We start from the raw sequence: 26,831 nt of genomic DNA on the forward strand, positions 1-26,831 counted from the left end.
CGCCACCTGCTCCTTGCCTCCACCTGCTCCGCCCCTTCCCACCTCTTCTCACCGTGTGCACAGGTGCATCGTGGAGACGGAGAACCTGGAGGAGCGTGTGGCGGTCGTGTCTCGCATCATCGAGATCCTTCAGGTCTTCCAGGAACTCAACAACTTCAACGGCGTTCTGGAGGTGGTCAGCGCCATGAACTCCTCCCCCGTCTACCGGCTAGACCACACTTTCGAGGTCCCTGGCGGCGCCGCCCACATCCTCCGGTTATTCAAATACACACTTGGTTTCATTCCCTTTTTTCCTCTTCCAGCAAATTCCGAGTCGGCAGAGGAAAATTCTGGAGGAGGCTCACGAGCTGAGTGAAGACCACTACAAGAAGTACTTGGCCAAACTGCGCTCCATCAACCCTCCATGTGTGCCCTTCTTTGGTACGACGTGACACCCTACCTGTGGGGGGGTCAGAGGTGGGTTAACAGGTGTGTGTGTGTGTGTGTGTGGGGGGGGGGGCAGGCATCTACCTGACCAACATCCTGAAGACGGAGGAAGGAAACCCCGACTTCCTGCACAGACACGGCAAGGAGCTGATCAACTTCAGCAAGAGAAGGAAAGTGGCGGAGATCACAGGAGAGATCCAGCAGTACCAGAACCAGCCCTACTGCCTCCGAGTGGAGAGCGACGTCAGGGTGAGTCCTGCTCACCTCACTTCCTCTTGGCTCTTTGCTCTGACACTCACCAGCTGCTTGCGCGGCGCAGAAGTTCTTCGAGAACCTCAACCCCATGGAGGACATGTGCGAGAAGGACTTTGCCGACCGGCTCTTCAACAACTCCTTGCTCATCGAGCCTCGCAACGCCCGCTCCCTGCCGCGCTTTGTGAGTACTTCCTGTTTGGCCACGCTCTCCATGGCTCGCGGCTGCTGATGTGGCGCCCCCCACAGGCCAAGAGGTACACGTGCCCTCTCAAGTCGCCGGGCATCCGGCCCACCTCGGCGAGGCCCGGCACCATGCGCCACCCGACACCGCTGCAGAACGAACCCAGGAAGATCAGCTACAGCCGCATCCCCGACAGCGAGGTGGACGGCGGTGCTGTCTCCGCCCCCAACTCCCCCTGCACGCCACTGACTCCGCCCCCTGCCTCAGCAGCCTCCAGCTCCACCGATGTGGGCAGCGTGTTCGACTCGCCGCAGGGGCCCAGCAGCCCCTTCCACTCCAGTAAGCCCCGCCCACTGACACATGCTTGGTTACTCCACTTCCTGTTTGACGTCTCCAGAGGGGAATCTGCGCTTCTCTTGGTATCCTCTTCCTCATGCTCTTCTCTCTTCACCCTGCAGCTTGCGACGCCATCTTTGGCCCGGTCTCACTGCCTCACGGCCCACGTTAGTATACCCGCCTCCTCCTGGTTTCCATAGTAACCCTCATCTCCATGGCAACAGGCAGGCAGGGCTGTGTGTGTGTGTGTGTTCAGGTCGGACCCGGCTGGTGCTGATGCCGCTTTGTTTCATGGCGTTTCCCGTTGGGGTCCATAGCGGTTCTCCCCGCGTTCTTTGACCCGCTCCCTCTAACCCTCTTCTGTCCTACAGGGTCGTCCTCGGTCTCGTCCATGGTGAGTTTCAGCCGCATTCCCGAAGACGTCCCCGTCCCTCCTCCGGTTCCCCCGCGAAGACGACCAGAGTCTGCTCCGGCCGAGTCGTCGCCGTCCAAGGTTGTGGTGGTTCTTTCGGTTCCGCTGAAGTGCGGCAGGGGTGCTCAGTCCACCTTGTCTTGTGTGTCCTCCCCAGATCATGTCGCAGTTGGACAGCCCCCCCGCCGTTCCGCCTCGTCAGCCCACCTGTAAGCTCCTCCCCCCTCGGTACTCGTCCGTGTCGTCCTCGTCTCCGCCCGACAGCCCCCCCTTGCTGCCTCCCCGGGAACCCCTCAACTCGCCACTGCACCTCCTCCCTCCCCCACAGGGCCGCCCCCGCGGCGAGCTGCCGCCTCAGGCCTTCTTCCCTTCCGCCTCCGCGGCGTGCTCTTCACCGCCGCCTTCCGTCAGCCCCTCCCCAGCCTCCACGAAGATGCCCCTCCCATCTCCGCCCCTCCCTCTGGATGGGCCCCCCGTGCCCCCTCGCCACGGCGTCCCCAAGCTGCCCCCCAAGACCTACAAGAGGGAGTCTCTGAGCCACGCCCCCCTGCTGGACAGCCCCCCTGCGTTGTGAGGGGGCGGGGCTTGACAAGCTAACACTACAGCCGCTCGGGTCGGGCCTTCCGATGCGGACTACGTGCTCTTACTTTGAAGGCTGGAGGTACAGGAAGCAGCAGAAGCCAAGAGGTTGACACAAGGGAATAAAGGTGCCTTGAACCAAGCCACCCTCTGATTGGTCGCTTCAAGCAGGACTATTTCACTACAGACTTTCACAATTAAAGCTTGTGTTGCCATTGAAAGACGGGTCACATGCTTGCAAAGTGCTTTTATTTTGTCAGCAGCAGGAAGTGTCCAGCTGCCGCAGCAGTTTTTGAATGCGGTCCAAGATGATCTCGTTGCCGCCGCTGCAGTCGTCGGGTCCGTACGGAGTGGCGATGGTCAGCACCCCCGCGACTTTAAGCTCCTCCCCCTCCTCCTCCACGGGGATGCGGTTCTTCTCCAGCCAGCGCCGCACCCTGCAGCGCCGCCGCACACGCTCCCCGGGCTCCATGGCGCCCGGCCCGGGGGGCGGGAAGAGCGAGTGCAGCCGGCGGGCGGTGCCTGGGTCTGCTTCCTGGAGGACCTCCACCTGCTGCACCGCCTGCCCCATCACCACCTGCACGCTGGCTCCGCCCACCGAGCGCAGCTGCACCAGGACCAGGCTGCCGTGTCACAAAGGTCAAAGGTCAGGGGTGACTGGACGCCTCCCAAAGTACATCATCATGTAGATCTTAAACATGTAGATGATCAAAATCATCATGTAGATATTAAACATGTAGATCCTCCTCATCATGTAGATCATCATCATCATCATGTAGATCTTAAACATGTAGATCATCATCATCATGTAGATATTAAACATGTAGATCCTACTCATGTAGATCATCATCATGTAGATGTTAAACATGTACATCATTTAGATCATCATCATGTAGATCTTAAACATGTAAATCACCATGTAGATATTCAACATTTAGATCATCATGTAGATCTTAAACAGGAAGATCATCATGTAGATCTTGAACATGTAGATCTTCATAACGTACATTTAATCATGTAGATCATCATTATGTAGATCTTAAACATGTAGATCTTCATCATTTAGACCATCATCATCATGTAGATCTTAAACATGTAGACCATCATGTAGATTTAAACATGTAGATCATCTTATAGCTCGTGTCATGTAGATATTAAACATATAGATCCTGTTGTGTAGATCTTAGACATAGATGGTGACATATAGATCTAAGACATATAGATGTGACTTATACATATAAGGCATATTGATGTGACAGATATAAGACATAGATATAAGACAGATGTGACATATAGATATAAGACATAGATGTGACATAGATATAAGACATATAGATGTGACATATAGATATGATATATAGATCTAAGACATATAGATGTGACTTATACATATAAGGCATATTGATGTGACAGATATAAGACATGTAGATAAGACATATAGGTGTGACATAGATACAAGACATATAGATATAAGACATGTAGATATGACATATAAGACACATAGATGTGACATAGATATAAGACATATAGATGTGACATAGATATAAGACATATAGATGTGACAGATATGACATATAGATGTGACATATATAAGACATGTAGATGTGACATAGATATAAGACATAGATATGACATAGATGTGACATATAGATATAAGACATATAGATGTGACAGATATGACATATAGATATAAGACATAGATGTGACATATGGATATGACATATAGATATAAGACATAGATGTGACATATAGATATAAGACATATAGATGTGACATATAGATATAAGACATATAGATGTGACATAGATATAAGACACATAGATGTGACATATAGATATAAGACATAGATGTAAGACAGATATGACATATAGACGTGACATATAGATATCACATAGATATAAGACATGTAGATGTGACATATAGATATAAGACATAGATCTTAGACATATAGATGTGACATAGATATAAGACATATAGATGTGACATAGATATAAGACATATAGATGTGACATAGATATAAGACATATAGATGTGACATAGATATAAGACATATAGATATGACATAGATGTGACATAGATATAAGACATGTAGATGTGACATATAGATATAAGACATAGATCTTAGACATATAGATGTGACATAGATATAAGACATGTAGATGTGACATATAGATATAAGACATAGATCTTAGACATATAGATGTGACAGATATAAGACATAGATGTGACATAGATATAAGACATATAGAAGTGACATATAGATAAGACATAGATGTAAGACAGATGTGACATAGATATGACATAGATAGACATGTAGATGTGACATAGATATAAGACATAGATCTTAGACATATAGATATGACATATAGATGTGACATAGATATAAGACATATAGATGTGACATAGATATAAGACAGATGTGACATATAGATATAAGACATGTAGATGTGACATATAGATATAAGACATAGATCTTAGACCTATAGATGTGACATAGATATAAGACATAGATGTGACATATAGATATAAGACATATGGATGTGACATATAGATATAAGACATATAGATGTGACAGATATGACATAGATATAAGACATAGATGTGCCATATAGATATAAGACATTTAGATGTGACATATAGATATAAGACATAGATGTGACATATAGATATGACATAGATATAAGACATAGATGTGACATAGATGTGACATATAGATATAAGACATAGATCTTGGACATATAGATATGACATATAGATGTGACAGAAATAAGACATATAGATGTGACATAGATATAAGACATATAGATGTGACATAGATATAAGACATATAGGTGTGACATATAGATATAAGACATGTAGATGTCAATCAATCAATCAATGTTTATTTATATAGCCCCAAATCACAAATGTCTCAAAGGACTGCACAAATCATTACGACTACAACATCCTCGGAAGAACCCACAAAAGGGCAAGGAAAACTCACACCCAGTGGGCAGGGAGAATTCACATTCAGTGGGACGCCAGCGACAATGCTGACTATGAGAAACCTTGGAGAGGACCTCAGATGTGGGCAACCCCCCCCCTCTAGGGGACCGAAAGCAATGGATGTCGAGCGGGTCTAACATGATACTGTGAAAGTTCAATCCATAGTGGCTCCAAGACAGCAGTGAGAGTCCCGTCCACAGGAAACCATCTCAAGCGGATCAGCAGCGTAGAGATGTCCCCAACCGATACAGGCGAGCGGTCCATCCTGGGTCCCGACGAGCGGTCCATCCTGGGTCTCGACTCTGGACAGTCAGTACTTCATCCATGGTCATCGGACCGGACCCCCTCCACAAGGGAGGGGGGGACATAGGAGAAAGAAAAGAAGCGGCAGATCAACTGGTCTAAAAAGGAGGTCTATTTAAAGGCTAGAGTATACAGATGAGTTTTAAGATGAGACTTAAATGCTTCTACTGAGGTAGCATCTCGAACTGTTACCGGGAGGGCATTCCAGAGTACTGGAGCCCGAACGGAAAACGCTCTATAGCCCGCAGACTTTTTTTGAGCTCTAGGAATCACTAATAAGCCGGAGTCTTTTGAACGCAGATTTCTTGCCGGGACATACGGTACAATACAATCGGCAAGATAGGCTGGAGCTAGACCGTGTAGTATTTTATACGTAAGTAGTAAAACCTTAAAGTCACATCTTAAGTGCACAGGAAGCCAGTGCAGGTGAGCCAGTACAGGCGTAATGTGATCAAACTTTCTTGTTCTTGTCAAAAGTCTAGCAGCCGCATTTTGTACCAACTGTAATCTTTTAATGCTAGACATTGGGAGACCCGAAAATAATACGTTACAGTAATCGAGACGAGACGTAACAAACGCATGGATAATGATCTCGGCGTCTTTAGTGGACAGAATGGAGCGAATTTTAGCGATATTACGGAGATGAAAGAAGGCCGTTTTAGTAACGCTTTTAATGTGTGACTCAAAGGAGAGAGTTGGGTCGAAGATAATACCCAGATTTTTTACGGAGTCACCTTGTTTTATTATTTGGTTGTCAAATGTTAAAGTTGTATTATTAAATAGAGGTCGGTGTCTAGCAGGACCGATAATCAGCATTTCCGTTTTTTTGGCATTAAGTTGCAAAAAGTTAGCGGACATCCATTGTTTAATTTCATTAAGACACGCTTCCAACTGACTACAGTCCGGCGTGTTGGTCAGCTTTAGGGGCATGTAGAGTTGGGTGTCATCAGCATAACAGTGAAAGCTAATACCGTATTTGCGCATGACGTCACCTAGCGGCAGCATGTAGATGCTGAAGAGTACAGGGCCAAGGACCGAACCCTGGGGAACTCCACACGTTACCTTAACATAGTCCGAGGTCACACTGTTATAGGAGACGCACTGCATCCTATCAGTAAGATAAGAGTTAAACCATGACAGGGCTGAGTCTGAAATACCAATTCGTATTTTGATACGCTCTAATAAAATATTATGATCGACGGTATCGAAAGCAGCGCTAAGATCGAGGAGCAGCAACATAGATGACGCATCAGAGTCCATCGTTAGCAATAGATCATTAGTCAGTTTTGCGAGGGCTGTCTCAGTCGAGTGATTTGCCCTGAAACCGGATTGAAAGGTTTCACATAGATTGTTAAACGCTAAGTGCTCATTTAGCTGCTCTGCAACAATTTTTTCGAGGATTTTCGAAATAAAGGGAAGGTGAGACACCGGTCGGTAGTTTACCATGAGGTCTGGATCGAGGTTAGGTCTTTTAAGGAGAGGATGAATAACCGCTTTTTTGAATGCAACGGGAACAGTGCCCGAGGAAAGTGATAAGTTTATAATATTTAGCACTGATGGACCTAATAATACAAAAAGCTCCTTGATAAGTTTCCCAGGAAGTGGGTCAAGTAAACATGTTGTTTGTTTTATTCCATTTACACGTTGTAACAATCCTTCTAATGTTATTTCATCAAAACGAGAGAAACTATTTTGGATATTTGCAGTATCCGCCGTATATACAGTCGTATCTGTGTTACTATAACCCCGTTGTAGCTGGGACGCATTGTCTTTAATCTCCTTTCTAATAAGTTCAATTTTCTTATTAAAGAACTTCATAAAGTCATCTGCCGAATGGGTGGAGCTACTGGAAGGAGTCCCTTGTTGGGTTAGCGATGCTACTGTACTAAACAAAAATTTAGGATCGTTTTTATTAATGCGGATGAGATTTGAGTAATAATTAGTTTTAGCTAAGGTAAGCATGCGTTTATAAGTTATTAAACTATCACTCCATGCTTGATGGTGCACCTCAAGTTTAGTCGTGCGCCATTTGCGTTCCAGCTTTCTACATAATAATTTCTGAGCTTTAGTTTCTTCAGTAAACCATGGCGTACGCCTTTTTGGAGCCTTTTTTAACTTCAGCGGTGCTATACTATCAATGGTTTCGCGCAGGGCGTTGTTAAAGTTGTTAGTGAGGTTATCAATAGAGCCCACATACTTTGGGAACGGTGCCATTACCGAGGGCAGTAGGTCCGCAAGAGTCGTCGTTGTGGCAGCATTAATGTTGCGGCTGCTATAGCAGTTATTATTATTATTAGCTTGCCGAACATGAGTCTGAACTTCGAATTTTATAAGGTAATGATCGGACATTACTTTAGTATACGGGAGTATCATAACTTTGGAGACGGTGATACCTCTGACAAGCACTAGGTCTATCGTATTACCGCTGCGATGCGTCGGTTCATTTATTATTTGTGTAAGACCACAGCTATCAATTATAGTCTGGAGCGCCACGCACGGTGGGTCCAATGGGGTATTCATATGGATATTAAAGTCCCCCATTATAATTATATTATCGGCGTGCGTCACTAGATCAGCAACAAACTCTGAGAATTCACTAATAAAGTCCGAATAGGGCCCTGGGGGGCGGTAGATAACGGCCAGGCACAGAGGCAGAGGTGTGGCAGACTTCATAGAAAGCACCTCAAACGATTTATATTTATTATTTAAGTTAGGACTAAAGTTAAAGTTTTCGTTGTATATTAGTGCGACACCCCCTCCCCTTTTGAGGTGACGGGCAATATGCGCATGTGACATATAGATATAAGACATAGCTCTTAGACATATATATATGACATATAGATGTGACATAGATATAAGACATAGATGTGACATATAGATGTGACATATAGATATAAGACATAGATGTGACATAGATATGACATATAGATGTGACATACATCCTAGACATAGATATGACATATAGATGTGACATAGATATAAGACATATAGATGTGACATAGATATAAGACATATAGATGTGACATAAATATAAGACATATAGATGTGACATAAATATAAGACATATAGATGTGACATAGATATAAGACATAGATGTGACATATAGATATGACATAGATGTGACATAGATATGACATATAGATGTGACATAGATATAAGACATAAGACATATAGGTGTGACATATAGATATAAGACATGTAGATGTGACATATAGATATAAGACATAGCTCTTAGACATATATATATGACATATAGATGTGACATAGATATAAGACATAGATGTGACATATAGATATAAGACATATAGATGTGACATATAGATATAAGACATAGATGTGACATAGATATAAGACATATAGATGTGACAAAGATATAAGACATATAGATGTGACATAGATATAAGACATAGATGTGACATATAGATATAAGACATATAGATGTGACATAGATATAAGACATAGATGTGACATATGGATATGACATAGATGTGACATAGATATAAGACATATAGATGTGACATATAGATATGACATATAGATGTGACATGGATACAAGACATATAGATGTGACATAGATATAAGACATATAGATGTGACATAGATATAAGACATATAGATGTGACATATAGATATGACATATAGATATAAGACATATAGATGTGACATAGATATAAGACATATAGATGTGACATATAGATATAAGACATATAGATGTGACAGATATAAGACATATAGATATAAGACATATAGATATGACATAGATATAAGACATAGATGTGACATAGATATAAGACATATAGATGTGACATATAGATGTGACATAGATATAAGACATATAGATGTGACATATATGCGCTGCTGGTCCGCCTACGCTTGGGATGGTTTCCTGCTGGCTCCGCTGTGAACGGGACTCTCGCTGCTGTGTCTTGGATCCTCTTTGGACTGGACTCTCGCGACTGTGTTGTATCCATTGTGGATTGAACTTTCAGTATCATGTTAGATCCGCTCGACATCCATTGCTTTCCTCCTCTCTAAGGTTCTCATAGTCATCATTGTCACCGACGTCCCACTGGGTCATTATTGTCACCAATGTCCCACTGGGTGTGAGTTTTCCTACCGAGGATGTCGTGGTGGTTTGTGCAGCCCTTTGAGACACTAGTGATTTAGGGCTATATAAGTAAACATTGATTGATTGATTGATATAGATATAAGACATATAGACGTGACATAGATGTGACATATAGATATAAGACATAAAGATATGACATATAGATGTAACATAGATATAAGACATATAGATGTGACATATAGATATAAGACATTTAGACGTGACATAGATATAAGACATAGATGTGACATATAGATATAAGACAGAGATATGACATATAGATGTAACATAGATATAAGACATATAGATGTGACATATAGATATAAGACATATAGATATATATTTCAAAGGACTCCGGCTTGTTAGTGATTCCCAAAGCCCAAAAAAAGTCTGCGGGCTATAGAGCGTTTTCCGTTCGGGCTCCAGTACTCTGGAATGCCCTCCCGGTAACAGTTCGAGATGCCACCTCAGTAGAAGCATTTAAGTCTCACCTTAAAACTCATTTGTATACTCTAGCCTTTAAATAGACTCCGTTTTTTGACCAGTTGATCTGCCGTTTCTTTTCTTTTTCTTCTATGTCCCACTCTCCCTTGTGGAGGGGGTCCGGTCCGATCCGGTGGCCATGTACTGCTTGCCTGTGTATCGGCTGGGGACATCTCTGCGATGCTGATCCGCCTCCGCTTGGGATGGTTTCCTGCTGGCTCCGCTGTGAACGGGACTCTCGCTGCTGTGTTGGATCCGCTTTGGACTGGACTCTCGCGACTGTGTTGGATCCATTGTGGATTGAACTTTCACAGTATCATGTTAGACCCGCTCGACATCCATTGCTTTCCTCCTCTCCAAGGTTCTCATAGTCATTATTGTCACCGACGTCCCAATGGGTCATCATTGTCACCGACGTCCCACTGGGTGTGAGTTTTCCTTGCCCTTATGTGGGCCTACCGAGGATGTCGTGGTGGTTTGTGCAGCCCTTTGAGACACTAGTGATTTAGGGCTATATAAGTAAACATTGATTGATTGATTGATTGAGATATGACATAGATATAAGACATAGATGTGACATAGATATAAGACATGTAGATGTGACATATAGATATAAGACATAGATCTTAGACATAAATGACATATAGATGTGACATAGATAAGACATAGATGTGACATATAAATATAAGACATATAGATGTGACATAGATATAAGACATATAGATGTGACATATAGATATAAGACATATAGATGTGACATAGATATAAGACATATAGATGTGACATAGATATAAGACATATAGATATGACATATAGATATAAGACATATAGATGTGACATGTAGATATGACATAGATATAAGACATATAGATGTGACATGTAGATATGACATATAGATGTGACATAGATGTAAGACATATAGATGTGATATATAGATATAAGACATATAGATGTGACATAGATATGACATATTAATGTGACATATAGATATAAGACATAGATGTGACATAGATATGACATATAGATGTGACATATAGATATAAGACATATAGATGTGACATAGATATAAGACATATAGATATGACATATAGATATAAGACATATAGATGTGACATAGATATAAGACACATAGATGTGACATATAGATATAAGACATATAGATGTGACAGATATAAGACATAGATATAAGACATGTAGATATGACATATAGATATAAGACATAGATATAAGACATATAGATGTGACATATAGATATAAGACATATAGATGTGACATAGATATAAGACATATAGATATGATATAGAGATGTAAGACATATAGATGTGATATATAGATATAAGACATATCGATGTGACATAGATATGACATATTAATGTGACATATAGATATAAGACATATAGATGTGACATAGATATGACATATAGATGTGACATATAAATATAAGACATATAGATGTGACATAGATATAAGACATATAGATGTGACATATAGATATAAGACATATAGATGTGACATAGATATAAGACATATAGATGTGACATAGATATGACATATAGATGTGACATAGATATAAGACATATAGATGTGACATATAGATATAAGACATATAGATGTGACATAGATATAAGACATATAGATGTGACATAGATATAAGACATATAGATGTGACATAGATATAAGACATATAGATGTGACATATAGATATAAGACATATAGATGTGACATATAGATATAAGACATATAGATGTGACATATAGATATAAGACATAGATATAAGACATATAGATGTGACATAGATATAAGACATATATATGTGACATATAGATATAAGACATATAGATGTGACAGATATAAGACATATAGATATGACATACAGATATAAGACATATAGATGTGACATAGATATAAGACATATAGATGTGACATATAGATGTGACATATAGATAAAAGACATATAGATGTGACATAGATATAAGACATATAGATGTGACATATAGATGTGACATATAGATAAAAGACATATAGATGTGACATAGATATAAGACATATAGATGTGACATAGATATAAGACATATAGATATGACATATAGATATAAGACATATAGATATGACATATAGATATAAGACATATAGATGTGACAGATATAAGACATATAGATATGACATATAGATATAAGACATATAGATGTGACATAAATATAAGACATATAGATATGACATATAGATATAAGACATATAGATGTGACATATAGATCTAAGAAGTAGATGGTGACGTGTAGATCCAGACACATAGATGACGTCACGTGTGCTCAGTAGCATTGGGTCATTGTGTACTTGGCTAGCGCGGTGGAAGTGTGACGTCACTGCATGTTTACCTGGCAGTCACGGGGTCTACAGTCAGCAGCCAGCCGCCAAACACCTCATCTTTTCCCGCCGTCACCTTGACCTCTTTGTTGACGTAAGGCGTCCACCGCAGCGGACCTAAGTGAGACCAGGCGCCCTGCATGGCGGCAAAAAGACACGCTGCACGGTCCGGCTGGGAACACAAACATCTTTAAAGGTTCCGACGGGCAAACATTTTCTAAAGTTGACTTTGGAAGACTTGGCGCAAGTGCTGTGTTGAACTAATGAAAGTAGTAGTACACAAGTGTTGTGTTGAATTAATGAAAGTAGTAGTACACAAGTGTTGTGTTGAACTAATGAAAGTAGTAGTACACAAGAGTGTTGTAATTATATTCCAACTCTACGTTCTTCTTGGTCATTGCGTCCCCCCAATGTATTTATTTATTTATTTGTAATATAGCGTTAACAAAACGTCTGTATTTTTATAATATAGCGTTATATTTGTAATAATATAGCGTTAACAAAACGTCTGTATTAATCATGACCCCGGAAGTAAATGGGGGGAAGAAATTCAGCGTGACAACATCCACCTCGGTCCACACTTCATTACAGTAGATGGCGCTATTGTGCACCACAAGGCTGCTTGCCAACCGCCATTACAACAGAAGAAGAAGAAGTTGGTGGAAGCTAGTATGTAGTATGACGTCATTAGTGTGAGTGTAGTAGCACATTGGAGGAGAAGACAGGCTGGAATACAAACTTTATTATTTACACTCATCTCACCTGACAGCATCAAAGGTTGCCGACCGACCGCCCAAACCAACCAATCAAACCGAAGAAGAAGAAGAAGACAAACCTTCTCCTTGTCGCCTGTTTGTAAGTTTTATATTCTTTTCTTCTTCTTCTTCTTCTTCTTCTTGCTGCTGCCTGCTAGCTTAGCTGAGCTCACCACCTGGATCACTTAGCATCGACACCGGAAGTGAGTGTTCCAAACCCCGCTAGCAGATAGAATGTTCAGGACTTTTCTAGAATGTTTCACATGTTCTAGAATGTTACACATGTGCTAGAATGTTCAGGACTATTCTAGAATGTTGAGGGCTGTTCTAAAATGTTCTGCATGTTCGTTAGAATGTTACACATGTTCTAGAATTGTACACATTGTTCTAGATTGTTCAGGACTGTTCTAGAATGTTCCAGGTGTTCGTTAGAATGTTCCACATGTGCTAGAATGTTCAGGCATGTTCACTAAAATGTTGTAGAATGTTTTAGGATGTTCAGGACTGTTTCCACACAGACAACACACACGAGCGGGGTCGTGACGTCACAGTTGTCGTGCCAACATGACCTCATTAGGGTTACAAATACTTGTGTCACTTGTCATCTTTATGTGTGTGTGTGTGTGTGCGTGTGCGTGTGCGTGTGCGTGTGCGTGTGTGTGTGTGTGTGTGTGTGTGTGTGTGTGTGTGTGAGAGTGAGTGAGTGTGTGTGTGTGAGTGTGAGACTTGTCACCTTTGTGTGTGTTATATTTGTGTGAGTGACTTTTTGTCATCTTTGTGTGTCATGTTTGTGCCTGACTTGTTGTCATCTTAATGTGTGTGTTATAATTGTGTGTGTGACTTGTCATGTTTGTGTGTGTTATGTTGTTATCTTTGTGTGCGTGTGTGACTTGTTGTCACCTATTTGTGTGAGTGACTTGTCATGTTGTTATCGTTGTGTGTGATTTTGTCATTTTTGTGTGTTTTATATTTGTGTGTGTGACTTGTTGTCATGTTTGTGTGTCATGTTGTTATCTTTGTATGTGTTATGGTTGTGTGTGACTTTGTCATCTTTGTGTGTGTTATATTTGTGTGTGTGACTTGTTGTCATGTTTTTGTGTCATGTTGTTATCTTTGTATGTGTTATGGTTGTGTGTGACTTTGTCATCTTTGTGTGTGTTATATTTGTGTAAGTGACTTTTTGTCATCTTTGTGTGTCTATGTAAAGCACTTTGAGTCACTAGAGAAAAGCGCTATATAAATATAATTCACTTCACTTCACTTCATGTTTGTGCCTGACTTGTTGTCATCTTAATGTGTGTGTTATAATTGTGTGTGTGACTTGTCATGTTTGTGTGTGTTATGTTGTTATCTTTGTGTGCGTGTGTGACTTGTTGTCACCTATTTGTGTGAGTGACTTGTTGTCATGTTTGTGTGTCATGTTTTTATCTTTGTATGTGTTATGGTTGTGTGTGACTTTGTCATCTTTGTGTGTGTTATATTTGTGTGAGTGACTTGTTGTCATGTTTGTGTGTCATGTTGTTATCTTTGTATGTGTTATGGTTGTGTGTGACTTTGTCATCTTTGTGTGTGTTATATTTATGTAAGTGACTTTTTGTCATCTTTGTGTGTCATGTTTGTGCCTGACTTGTTGTCATCTTAATGTGTGTGTTATAATTGTGTGTGTGACTTGTCATGTTTGTGTGTGTTATGTTGTTATCTTTGTGTGCGTGTGTGACTTGTCACCTATTTGTGTGAGTGACTTGTTGTCATGTTTGTGTGTCATGTTGTTATCTTTGAATGTGTTATGGTTGTGTGTGACTTTGTCATCTTGGTGTGTGTTATATTTGTGTGAGTGACTTGTTGTCATGTTTGTGTGTCATGTTGTTATCTTTGTATGTGTTATGGTTGTGTGTGACTTTGTCATCTTTGTGTGTGTTATATTTGTGTGAGTGACTTGTTGTCATGTTTGTGTGTCATGTTGTTATCTTTGTATGTGTTATGGTTGTGTGTCACTTGTCATCTTTGTGTGTGTTATGTTTGTGTGTCATGTTGTTATCTTTGTGTGTGTGTGTGTGTGTACATATGTATATATATGTGTATGTATGTATACATATGTGTGTATATATATACTGTAGGTATGTGTATATATATATATATACATATATATATATATACATACATTTACAGTGGGGCAAAAAAGTATTTAGTCAGCCAGCGATTGTGCAAGTTCTCCCACTTAAAATGATGACAGAAGTCTGTAATTTTCATCATAGGTACACTTCAACTGTGAGAGACAGAATGTGAAAAAAAAAATCCAGGAATTCACATTGTAGGAATTTTAAAGAATTTATTTGTAAATTATAGTGGAAAATACTGTAAGTATTTGGTCAAGCATTCAAAGTTCTCACTGATGGAAGGAGGTTTTGGCTCAAAATCTCACGATTCATGGCCCCATTCATTCTTTCCTTAAAGGGGAACATTATCACAATTTCAGAAGCGTTAAAACCAATAAAAATCAGTTCCCAGTTGCTTATTTCATTTTTCGAAGTTTTTTTGAAAATTTTACCCGTCCCGGAATATCCCTAAAAAAAAAAGCTTTAAAGTGCCTGATTTTCGCTATCTGCGAAGCCACCGTCCATTTCCCCGTGACGTCATATAGAGATGCCAATACAAACAGATGGTGGATAGCACAGCAAGATATAGCGACATTAGCTCGGATTCAGACTAGGATTTCAGCGGTTTAAGCGATTCAACAGATTACGCATGTATTGAAACGGATGGTTGGAGTATGGAGGCAGATAGCGAAAACAAAAATGAAGAAGAAACTGAAGCCATTGAGCGAATAGCTATTGACGCTATTCGGCCATGTTTGCCTTAGCATCGCCGGTAAAATATGCAGACCAACGATCGGAAGTTTCGCATCTTGTGACACTGGATCAACTTAAATCCGTCGATTGGTAAGTGTTTGTTCGGCATTAAATGTGGGTGGAAGGAAACGCTGGATGCAAATACAGCTACAAATGTACATACAGCTAGCCTAAATAGCATGTTAGCATCGATTAGCTGGCAGTCCTGCCGCGACCAAATATGTCTGATTAGCACCTAAGTCGATAACATCAACAAAACTCACCTTTGTGATTTCGTTGACTTTATCGTTGGGAATGCATCTGCTTTGAGTGTCGCTGGATATCCATACATTCTTGCCATCTCTGTGCCATCTCTGTCGTAGCATCGCCGGTAAAAACCAAACGAGGGACTTCCGCCTCTCTTGACACTGGAGCAACTTAAATCTGTCGATTGGTATGTGTTTGTTTGGCATTAAATGTGGATGTTTAGAAAGGCTGGATGCAAATATAGCTACAAATGAGGCATAACGATGCAATATGTACATACAGCTAGCCTAAATAGCATGTTAGCATCGATTAGCATGCCATGCGTTTGTTACGTCTCGTCTCGATTACTGTAACGTATTATTTTCGGGTCTCCCCATGTCTAGCATTAAAAGATTACAGTTGGTACAAAATGCGGCTGCTAGACTTTTGACAAGAACAAGAAAGTTTGATCATATTACGCCTGTACTGGCTCACCTGCACTGGCTTCCTGTGCACTTAAGATGTGACTTTAAGGTTTTATTACTTACGTATAAAATACTACACGGTCTAGCTCCAGCCTATCTTGCCGATTGTATTGTACCGTATGTCCCGGCAAGAAATCTGCGTTCAAAAGACTCCGGCTTATTAGTGATTCCTAGAGCTCAAAAAAAGTCTGCGGGCTATAGAGCGTTTTCCGTTCGGGCTCCAGTACTCTGGAATGCCCTCCCGGTAACAGTTCGAGATGCTACCTCAGTAGAAGCATTTAAGTCTCATCTTAAAACTCATTTGTATACTCTAGCCTTTAAATAGACCTCCTTTTTAGACCAGTTGATCTGCCGCTTCTTTTCTTTCTCCTATGTCCCCCCCCTCCCTTGTGGAGGGGGTCCGGTCCGATGACCATGGATGAAGTACTGACTGTCCAGAGTCGAGACCCAGGATGGACCGCTCGTCGGGACCCAGGATGGACCGCTCGCCTGTATCGGTTGGGGACATCTCTACGCTGCTGATCCGCTTCAGATGGTTTCCTGTGGACGGGACTCTCGCTGCTGTCTTGGAGCCACTATGGATTGAACTTTCACAGTATCATGTTGGACCCGCTCGACATCCATTGCTTTCGGTCCCCTAGAGGGGGGGGGTTGCCCACATCTGAGGTCCTCTCCAAGGTTTCTCATAGTCAGCATTGTCGCTGGCGTCCCACTGAATGTGAATTCTCCCTGCCCACTGGGTGTGAGTTTTCCTTGCCCTTTTGTGGGTTCTTCCGAGGATGTTGTAGTCGTAATGATTTGTGCAGTCCTTTGAGACATTTGTGATTTGGGGCTATATAAATAAACATTGATTGATTGACTTGCTGCGTGTAATGTGGTGGAGAAAATGGCGTTGACTATCTAGGTGACGTCACGTTCTGACGTCATCGCTCCCAGAGCTATAAATAGAAAGGTGTTTAATTCGCCAAAATTCCCCCATTTAGAGTTCGGAAATTGGTTGAAAAAAAAAAAAAGGTCTTTTTTCTGCAACATCAAGGTATATATTGATGCCTACATAAGTCTGGTGATAATGTTCCCCTTTAACACGGATCAATCGTCCTGTCCCCTTAGCAGAAAAACAGCCCCAAAGCATGATGTTTCCACCCCCATGCTTCACAGTAGGTGTGGTGTTCTTGGGATGCAACTCAGTATTCTTCTTCCTCCAAGCACGACCAGTTGAGTTTATACCAAAATGGATACATGCATGATACAGCAGAGGATTGGAAGAATGTCATGTGGTCAGATGAAACCAAATAGAACTTTTTGGTATAAACTCAACTCGTCGTGTTTGGAGGAAGAAGAATACTGAGTTGCATCCCAAGAACACCACACCTACTGTGAAGCATGGGGGTGGAAACATCATGCCTTGGGGCTGTTTTTCTGCTAAGGGGACAGGACGACTGATCCGTGTTAAGGAAAGAATGAATGGGGCCATGTATCGTGAGATTTTGAGCCAAAACCTCCTTCCATCAGTGAGAGCTCTGAATGGTTGACCAAATACTTATTTTCCAACATAATTTACAAATAAATTCTTTAAAATTCCTACAATGTGAATTCCTGGATTTTTTTTTCCACATTCTGTCTCTCACAGTTGAAGTGTACCTATGATGAAAATTACGGACCTCTGTCATCATTTTAAGTGGGATAACTTGCACAATCGCTGGCTGACTAAATACCTTTTTGCCCCACTGTATGTATGTAAAGGTGTGTATACTGTATAGGTATATATGTATATAAAGGTATATATTGTACAGGAGGGGTTGCCCACATATGCGGTCCTCTCCAAGGTTTCTCATCGTAATCATTAGGGCTGCGAATCTTTGGATGTCCCACGATTCGATTCAATATCGATTCTTGGGGTTTCTATTCGATAATATATCGACTTTTTTCGATTCAACGCGATTCTCGATTCAAAACAATATTTTTCCAATTCAAAAGGATTGTGTATTCATTCAATACATAGATTTCACTAGGATCTACCCCAGTCTGCTCACATGCTAGCAGAGTAGTAAATTTTTTGTAAAAAAGCTTTTATAATTGTAAAGGACAATGTTTTATCAACTGATTGCAATAATGTAGATTTGTTTGAACTATTAAAGGAAGCAAAAATACGACTTATTTTATTTTTGTGAAAACATTGGACACGGTGTGTTGTCAAGCTTATGAGATGCCATGCAAGTGTAAGCCACTGTGACACTATTGATCTTTTTTTATTGTTTTTATAAATGTCTAATGATAATGTCAATGAGGGATTTTTAATCACTGCTATGCTGAAATGATAACTAATATTGATACTGTTGTTGATAATATTCACTACTTTTGGTTTGTTCTGTGTGGTGTTTGTGTCTCCTCTCAATTGTTCTGTTTATTGCAGTTCTGAGTGTTGCTGGCTCAGCTTTGCTTTAGGAATTGAATTGCATTGTTATGGTGTTGCTGTGTAGTGGTTTGTTGGGTTGATTAAAAAAATATATATATATTAAAAAAAAAAAGAGAATCGATTCTGAATCGCACAACGTATTCGAATCGATTTTTTTTCCCACACCCCTAGTAATCATTGTCACTGTCACCGACGTCCCACTGGGTGTGAGTTTTTCCTTGCCCTTATGTGGGCTCTGTACCGAGGATGTCGTTGTGGTTTGTACAGCCCCTTGAGACACTTGCTATTTAGGGCTATATAACTAAACATTGATTTATTGAGGTATACTATATGTATATACTGTATAAGTATATATGTATACAAAGGTATATACTGTATATGTATATAAAGGTGTATATACTATACAGGTATATACAGCAGTGGTTCTCAACCTTTTTTCACTGATGTACCCCCTGTGAACATTTTTTTAATTCAAGTACCCCCTAATCAGAGCAAAGCATTTTTGGTTGAAAAAAAGAGATAAAGAAGTAAAATACAGCACTATGTCATCAGATTCTGATTTATTAAATTGTATAACAGTGCAAAATATTGCTCATTTGTAGTGGTCTTTCTTCAACTATTTGGAAAAAGAGATAAGAAATAACTAAAAACTTGTTGAAAAATAAACAAGTGATTCAATTCAATTCTAAACATTTCTTCACAAAAAAAGAAATATTTAACATCAATATTTATGGAACATGTCCACGAAAAGTCTAGCTGTCAACACTGAATATTGCATTGTTGTATTTTTTTCACACTTTATGAACTTCCATTCATATTTTGTTGTATTATTCAATGAATATATTTATAAAGGATTTTTGAATTGTTACTATTTTTAGAATATTAAAAAATCTCACGTACCCCTTGGCATACCTTTAAGTACCCCCAGGGGTACGCGTACCCCCATTTGAGAACCACTGATATACAGTACAGGCGTAATATGATGAAACTTTCTTGTTCTTGTTCTTGTCAAAATTCTACAAGACATATGTAGTAGCAAGTGTAATATTTGATTGCTAGACATAGGGAGACATGAAAATAAGAGCTTACAGTAATGGAGACCAGATGTAACAAATGCATGAATAATGCGTTGTTGTTGTCATGTTGTTGTTGTGACATTGTCGTGTTGTTGTCGTGTTGTCATGTTGTTGTGACATTGTCGTGTTGTTGTCCTGTTGTCATGTTGTTGTGACATTGTCGTGTTGTCCTGTTGTCATGTTGTTGTGACATTGTCGTGTTGTTGTCCTGTTGTCATGTTGTTGTGACATTGTCGTGTTGTTGTCCTGTTGTCATGTTGTTGTGACATTGTCGTGTTGTTGTCCTGTTGTCGTGACATTGTCGTGTTGTTGTCCTGTTGTTGTGACATTGTCGTGTTGTTGTCCTGTTGTCATGTTGTTGTGACATTGTCGTGTTGTTGTCCTGTTGTCATGTTGTTGTGACATTGTCGTGTTGTTGTCCTGTTGTCATGTTGTTGTGACATTGTCGTGTTGTTTTCCTGTTGTCATGTTGTTGTGACATTGTCGTGTTGTTGTCCTGTTGTTGTGACATTGTCGTGTTGTTGTCCTGTTGTCATGTTGTTGTGACATTGTCGTGTTGTTGTCCTGTTGTCATGTTGTTGTGACATTGTCGTGTTGTTGTCCTGTTGTCATGTTGTTGTGACATTGTCATGTTGTTGTCCTGTTGTCATGTTGTTGTGACATTGTCGTGTTGTTGTCCTGTTGTCATGTTGTTGTGACATTGTCTTGTTGTTGTCCTGTTGTCATGTTGTTGTGACATTGTCGTGTTGTTGTCCTGTTGTCATGTTGTTGTGACATTGTTGTGTTGTTATGTTGTTGTTGTCGTGACATTTTCGTGTTGTTGTTTTTGTCGTGTCGTTGTTGTGTTGTCATGTTGTTGTCGTGCTGTCGTCGTCATGTTGTTGTTGTCATGTTGTCGTTGTGTTACGTTGTTGTCATGTTGTTGTTGTCGTGTTGTTGTTGTGTTTGTCCCCAGGGAAAGGATGACCTTGTTGTGTGTGTGTGTGTGTGACCCAGGAGGCGATGCGTGGGTGGTGGTGGCGATGGTGTCGGCGTGCGTGTGGAGGAGGAGGAGGTGTGCGATGGCAGCAGACGGCGACACAGGCGCTGCTGCTGTACCTGCTGACGTTCTGCGTGCTGCTTCCTGCGTGCTGCCATCGTCTGCTCTACTCCTACTACTTCCTTAGCTCCGCCTACTTGGACGCCATGAGCGAGGACGCCCTGCAGGAGAGCTTGCGGCGAGGTCAGGAGGCGCTGAGCTTCTGGCAGAGCTCCCCTCCCGCCTTCACCGACGTGGCCCCCGAGCCCCAGCTGCTGGTTACCGTGGTGACGGCGCCGCGCGCCGAGGGGCGGGACTTCCACTACCTGCTGCAGGTGATGCGTCGGCTGAGCGAGCTGCTGGGCGGCTGCGGGGAGCGGCGCTGCGCGGAGGTGGTGCTGTGCGACGTGGACGGCGGCGAGGGAAACGAGGACGCCAAACTCCTGCGGGGGAAGTTCCACGTGATCGGTGGGCGAGAGCGGCGGCGGGAAGACGTGAACACGTTTGAGCGGGAGAAGAGGGACTACGCCTTCTGTCTGCGCCAGGCCTTCCGCTCGCTGCGGCCCAGGAACATGGTGGTCCTGGAGGACGACGCCCTGCCCCGCCACGACTTCTTTGGCGTGCTGGCAGACCTGCTGAGTCGGCGCTTCGCCGCACACACGCTGTACGTGAAGCTGTACCACCCTGAGAGGCTGCAGCGCTACTGGAACCCTGAGCCATACCGCATCCTGGAGTGGTGTGGTCTGGGCCTGCTGGGTGCCTGCCTCATGCTTCTCACCCTGCCCTCCTGGACCTTCTGCTTCTCACACCTCCTGCTGCTCGCCATCTACGTCATGGCCGCCGTGGAGCTGCTGGGCCGCCATTACCTGCTGGAACTGCGCCGCCTCTCCCCTCAGCTCTACGCCGTCTCCCCCGCCACCGAGTGCTGCACGCCCGCCATCCTCTACCCCGGCGACGCCTCCCTCAGGGCGGCCCGCTACCTGGACGCCACCTTCTGCAGCCCGGGCAACGCCAAGGACACGCTGCTCTACCACCTGGCCCGCAGTGTGGCGGGGGAGCGCGCTCACAGTGTAGAACCCAACCTGGTCAGCCATATTGGAGCCTATTCCTCCATCAGGGTCAACCCTGCCAGACCCAAACTGCTCTGACCTGACACATACTGCTTGCCACGGCAACACGACCTTCACCCTCTGACCAGTGGCGCCTGTGTGTGCGTGTGTGCGTGTGTGCGTGTGTGTGTGTGTGTGTGTGCTTGTGTGTGCGCATGTGTGTGCGTGTGTGTGTGTGTGTGTGTGCGCTTGTGTGTGCGCATGTTTGTGCGTGTGTGTGTATTAACAAATTCAAATTTAAAGCACAAGGTGAATAAAGGTGAGCCATAAGTAGTTTATAAAATTAATATGTTTTCATTTATTTATATGTATGTATATATACATATAGTAAAAATATATTTATATTATATATAATACATATATACTTATATATGAGTGAAAAATGTAGAGGGGATCTTGTATATATATATATATATATATACATACATACATACATATATGTATGTGTGTGTGTGTGTATGTATATATATATATATATATATATATATATATATATATATATATATATATATATATATATATATACATGTGTGTGTGTATATATAGTATATGTGTGTGTGTATATATATACATCCCCTTCCATTTTCTACCGCTTATTCCCTTTAGAGTCACTGGGGGCGCTGGTGCCTATCTCAGCTACAATCGGGCAGAAGGCGGTGTACACCCTGGACAAGTCGCTACATCATCACAGGGCCAACACAGATAGACAGACAACATTCACACTCACATACTAGGGAGCATTTAGTGTTGCCAATCAACCTATCCCCAGGTGCATGTCTTTGGAGGTGGGAGGGGCCTATCCCCAGGTGCATGTCTTTGGAGGTGGGAGGAAGCCGGAGTACCCGGAGGGAACCCACGCAATCATGGGGAGAACATGCAAACTCCACACAGAAATATCCCGAGCCCGGGATTGAACCCCAGACTACTCAGAACCTTTGTATTGTGAGGCAGACGCACTAAACCCTCTGCCATTGTGAAGCCCCCCCCCCCCCCCCCCCACACACACACACACATACATACATATATATATATATGTATATATATATATATACACACACACACATGAGCCTTGCGATGAGATGGCGACTTGTCCAGGGTGTACGCCGCCTTCCGCCCGAATGCAGCCGAGATAAGCGCCAGCGATCCTGAATGGGACAAGCGGTAGAAAATGGATGGATATATATGTATACAAATGTACATATATATTCACATATACGTCAATACAATGAAGAAAATAAGTATTTGAACACCCTGCTATTTTGCAAGTTCTCCCACTTAGAAATCCTGGAGGGGTCTGAAATGTTGCTGGTAGGTGCATGTCCACTGTATGAGGGACAACCTGAAAAGAAAAATCCATAAATCACAATCTATGATTTTTTTAACAATTTATTTGCGTGATAAAGCTGAAAATTAGTATTTGAACACCTTCATTAATATTTGGTAGATTAGCCTTTGTTTGCAAGTACAGAGGTCAAATGTTTCCTGTAGTTCTTCAGCAGGTTTGCACAGACTGCAGGAGGGATTTTGGTCCACTCCTCCACACAGATCTTCTCTAGATCACTCAGCTTTCTGGGCTGTCGCTGAGTAACACAGACTTTCAGCTCCCTCCAAAGATTTTCAATTGGATTTAGTTCTGGAGACTGGCTAGGCCACTCCAGAACCTTGATATGGTTCTTATGAAGCCACTTCTTGGTTTTCCTGGCTGTGTGCTTTGGGTCATTGTCATGTTGGAAGATCCAGCCACGACTCATCTTCAATGATCTGACTGAGGGAAGGAGATTTTTGGCCAAAATCTCACAATACATGGCTGCAGTCATCCTCTCCTTAATACAGTACAGTCGTCATGTCCCATGAACAGAAAAACACCCCCAAACCATGATGCTACCACCCCCATGCTTCACAGTAGGGATGGTGTTCTTGGGATGGTACGCATCATTCTTCTTCCTCCAAACACACATAGTGGAAATATGACAAAAGGTCCATTTTGGTCTCATCTGTCCACAAACCTTTCTCCCATGACTCCTGTGGATCATCCAAATGGTCATTGGCCAACTTAAGACGGGCCTTAACATGTGCTGGTTTAAGCAGGGGAACCTTCCGTGCCATGCATGATTTCAAAGCATGACACATGTCTTAGTGTATTACCAACAGTCACCATGGAAACAGTGGTCCCAGCTCTTGTCAGGTCATTGACCAAGTCCTGCCGTGTAGTCCTGGGCTGATTCCTCACCTTCCTTAGCATCATTGAGACCCCACCAGGTGATATCTTGCATGGGGCTCCACTCCCATTGAGATTGAGCTAAACTGACAGTTGAAGGGTAGAAAACAGAGGCTAAACTGACAGTTGACAGGTAGAAAACAAAGATGCTAAACTGACAGTTGACAGGTAGAAAACAAAAGATGCTAAACTGACAGTTGACAGGTAGAAAACAAAAGATGCTAAACTGACAGTTGACAGGTAGAAAACAAAAGATGCTAAACTGACAGTTGACAGGTAGAAAACAAAAGATGCTAAACTGACAGTTGACAGGTAGAAAACAAAGATGCTAAACTGACAGTTGACATGTAGAAAACAAAGATGCTGAACTGACAGTTGACAGGTAGAAAACAAAGATGCTAAACTGACAGTTGACAGGTAGAAAATAAAGATGCTAAAGTGACAGTTGACAGGTAGAAAACAAATATGCTAAACTGACAGTTGACAGGTAGAAAACAAAGATGCTAAACTAATACTGAGTGGAGGCCGGTGGGAAACAAAGATGCTAAACTAATACTGAGTGGAGGCCGGTGGGAAACAAAGATGCTAAAGTGACAGTTGACAGGTAGAAAACAAAGATGCTAAACTGACAGTTGACGGGTAGAAAACAAAGATGCTAAACTGACAGTTGACAGGTAGAAAACAAAGATTCTGAAGTGACAGTTGACAGGTAGGAAACAAAGATGCGAAAGTGACGGTTGACAGGTAGAAAACAAAGATTCTAAAGTGACAGTTGACAGGTAGAAAACAAAGATGCTAAACTGACAGTTGACAGGTAGAAAACAAAGATTCTAAAGTGACAGTTGACAGGTGGAAAACAAAGATGCTTAAGTGACGGTTGACAGGTAGGAAACAAAGATGCTAAAGTGACAGTTGACAGGTAGAAAACAAAGATGCTAAACTGACAGTTGACGGGTAGAAAACAAAGATGCTAAACTGACAGTTGACAGGTAGAAAACAAAGATTCTGAAGTGACAGTTGACAGGTAGGAAACAAAGATGCGAAAGTGACGGTTGACAGGTAGAAAACAAAGATTCTAAAGTGACAGTTGACAGGTAGAAAACAAAGATGCGAAAGTGACGGTTGACAGGTAGAAAACAAAGATTCTAAACTGACAGTTGACAGGTAGAAAACAAAGATGCTAAACTGACAGTTGACAGATAGAAAACAAAGATTCTAAAGTGACAGTTGACAGGTGGAAAACAAAGATGCTTAAGTGACGGTTGACAGGTAGGAAACAAAGATGCTAAAGTGACAGTTGACAGGTAGAAAACAAAGATGCTAAACTGACAGTTGACAGATAGAAAACAAAGATTCTAAAGTGACAGTTGACAGGTGGAAAACAAAGATGCTTAAGTGACAGTTTAGCTTCTTCCATTTTCTAATGATTGCTCCAACAGTGGACCTTTTTTCACCAAGCTGCTTGGCAATTTCTCCGTAGCCCTTTCCATCCTTCTGGAGTTGTACAATTTTGTCTCTGGTGTCTTTGGACAGCTCTTTGCTCTTAGCCGTGCTGAATGTTTGGGTCTTACTGATTGTATGGGGTGGACAGGTGTCTTTATGCAACTAACCACCTCACACAGGTGCATCTGATTCAGGATAATACAGTGGAGTGGGGGAGGACTTTTAAAGGCGGACTAACAGGTCTTTGAGGGTCAGGATTCTAGCTGATAGACCGGTGTTCAAATACTTATTTTCAGCTGTATCACACAAATGATTTTTTTTTTTTAAATCATAGATTGTGATTTCTGGATTTTTCTTTTTATGTTATCTCTCATACAGTGGACATGCAGCTACTGTGAACATTTCAGACCCCTCCATGATTTGTAAGTGGGAGAACTTGCAAAATAGCAGGGTGTTCAAATACTTATTTTCTTCACTGTATACACACACACATATACACATATACACATATACATATATATATACACATATACATACATACATACATATATATATATATATATATATATATATATATATATATATATATATATATATATATATATATATATATATACATATGTGAGTGTATATATGTGTCTATATATGTATGTATATATACACATTTAGATATATATACACATATATGTATATATACTAATTTGTGTATATGTATATATATGTCTATATAAATGTATATATACACATACACATTTAGATATATATATACACATCTATATATAAATGTATTTATATATATGTTTAT

The 26,831-nt window shown here is 41.6% G+C and overlaps 3 protein-coding genes across 10 annotated transcripts in view; 2 read left to right on the forward strand and 1 right to left on the reverse strand.

Moving 5' to 3' along the window:
• Positions 1–2,410, forward strand: part of LOC133539072 (son of sevenless homolog 1-like) — a 32,685-nt gene extending 30,275 nt beyond the window's left edge. The window contains exons 17-24 of one of the 2 annotated variants that reach the window (XM_061881108.1): positions 64–226; positions 303–420; positions 503–675; positions 746–862; positions 928–1,201; positions 1,321–1,365; positions 1,570–1,691; positions 1,768–2,410. In XM_061881108.1, coding sequence (XP_061737092.1) covers positions 64–226; positions 303–420; positions 503–675; positions 746–862; positions 928–1,201; positions 1,321–1,365; positions 1,570–1,691; positions 1,768–2,184 — 1,429 coding nt within the window. In that variant the 3' untranslated portion in view covers positions 2,185–2,410. The remainder of the gene's footprint in view (positions 1–63; positions 227–302; positions 421–502; positions 676–745; positions 863–927; positions 1,202–1,320; positions 1,366–1,569; positions 1,692–1,767) is intronic. The other variant, XM_061881109.1, reaches the window with a different exon arrangement.
• Positions 2,411–2,421: 11 nt separating this feature from the next.
• Positions 2,422–12,604, reverse strand: gemin6 (gem (nuclear organelle) associated protein 6). The gene is made up of 2 exons (XM_061881122.1): positions 12,444–12,604; positions 2,422–2,812 (listed from the first exon to the last, which is right to left on the reverse strand). Exons 1-2 carry the CDS (start codon positions 12,572–12,574, stop codon positions 2,446–2,448), a joined length of 498 nt encoding a protein of 165 aa, XP_061737106.1. The 5' UTR covers positions 12,575–12,604; the 3' UTR covers positions 2,422–2,445.
• pgap4 (post-GPI attachment to proteins GalNAc transferase 4) lies at positions 12,426–26,354 on the forward strand. Of its 7 annotated transcripts, none has more exons than XM_061881120.1 (3): positions 12,426–12,628; positions 13,202–13,287; positions 21,235–26,354. In XM_061881120.1, the coding sequence occupies exon 3, from the start codon at positions 21,241–21,243 to the stop codon at positions 22,402–22,404; it is 1,164 nt and encodes a 387-aa protein (XP_061737104.1). In that variant the 5' UTR covers positions 12,426–12,628; positions 13,202–13,287; positions 21,235–21,240; the 3' UTR covers positions 22,405–26,354. The 7 variants fall into 7 exon arrangements, 3 of the variants coding, with proteins under 3 accessions (XP_061737104.1, XP_061737105.1, XP_061737103.1); XM_061881121.1 differs by lacking the exon at positions 12,426–12,628 and adding an exon at positions 12,654–13,124; XR_009803167.1 differs by lacking the exon at positions 12,426–12,628 and having other exon boundaries at positions 13,131–13,287; positions 21,235–25,111; positions 25,468–26,354.
• Positions 26,355–26,831: the final 477 nt, after the last annotated feature.

This window comes from Nerophis ophidion, linkage group LG20 (assembly GCF_033978795.1).
Source record: "Nerophis ophidion isolate RoL-2023_Sa linkage group LG20, RoL_Noph_v1.0, whole genome shotgun sequence".
NCBI classification, from domain to species: Eukaryota; Metazoa; Chordata; class Actinopteri; order Syngnathiformes; family Syngnathidae; genus Nerophis; species Nerophis ophidion.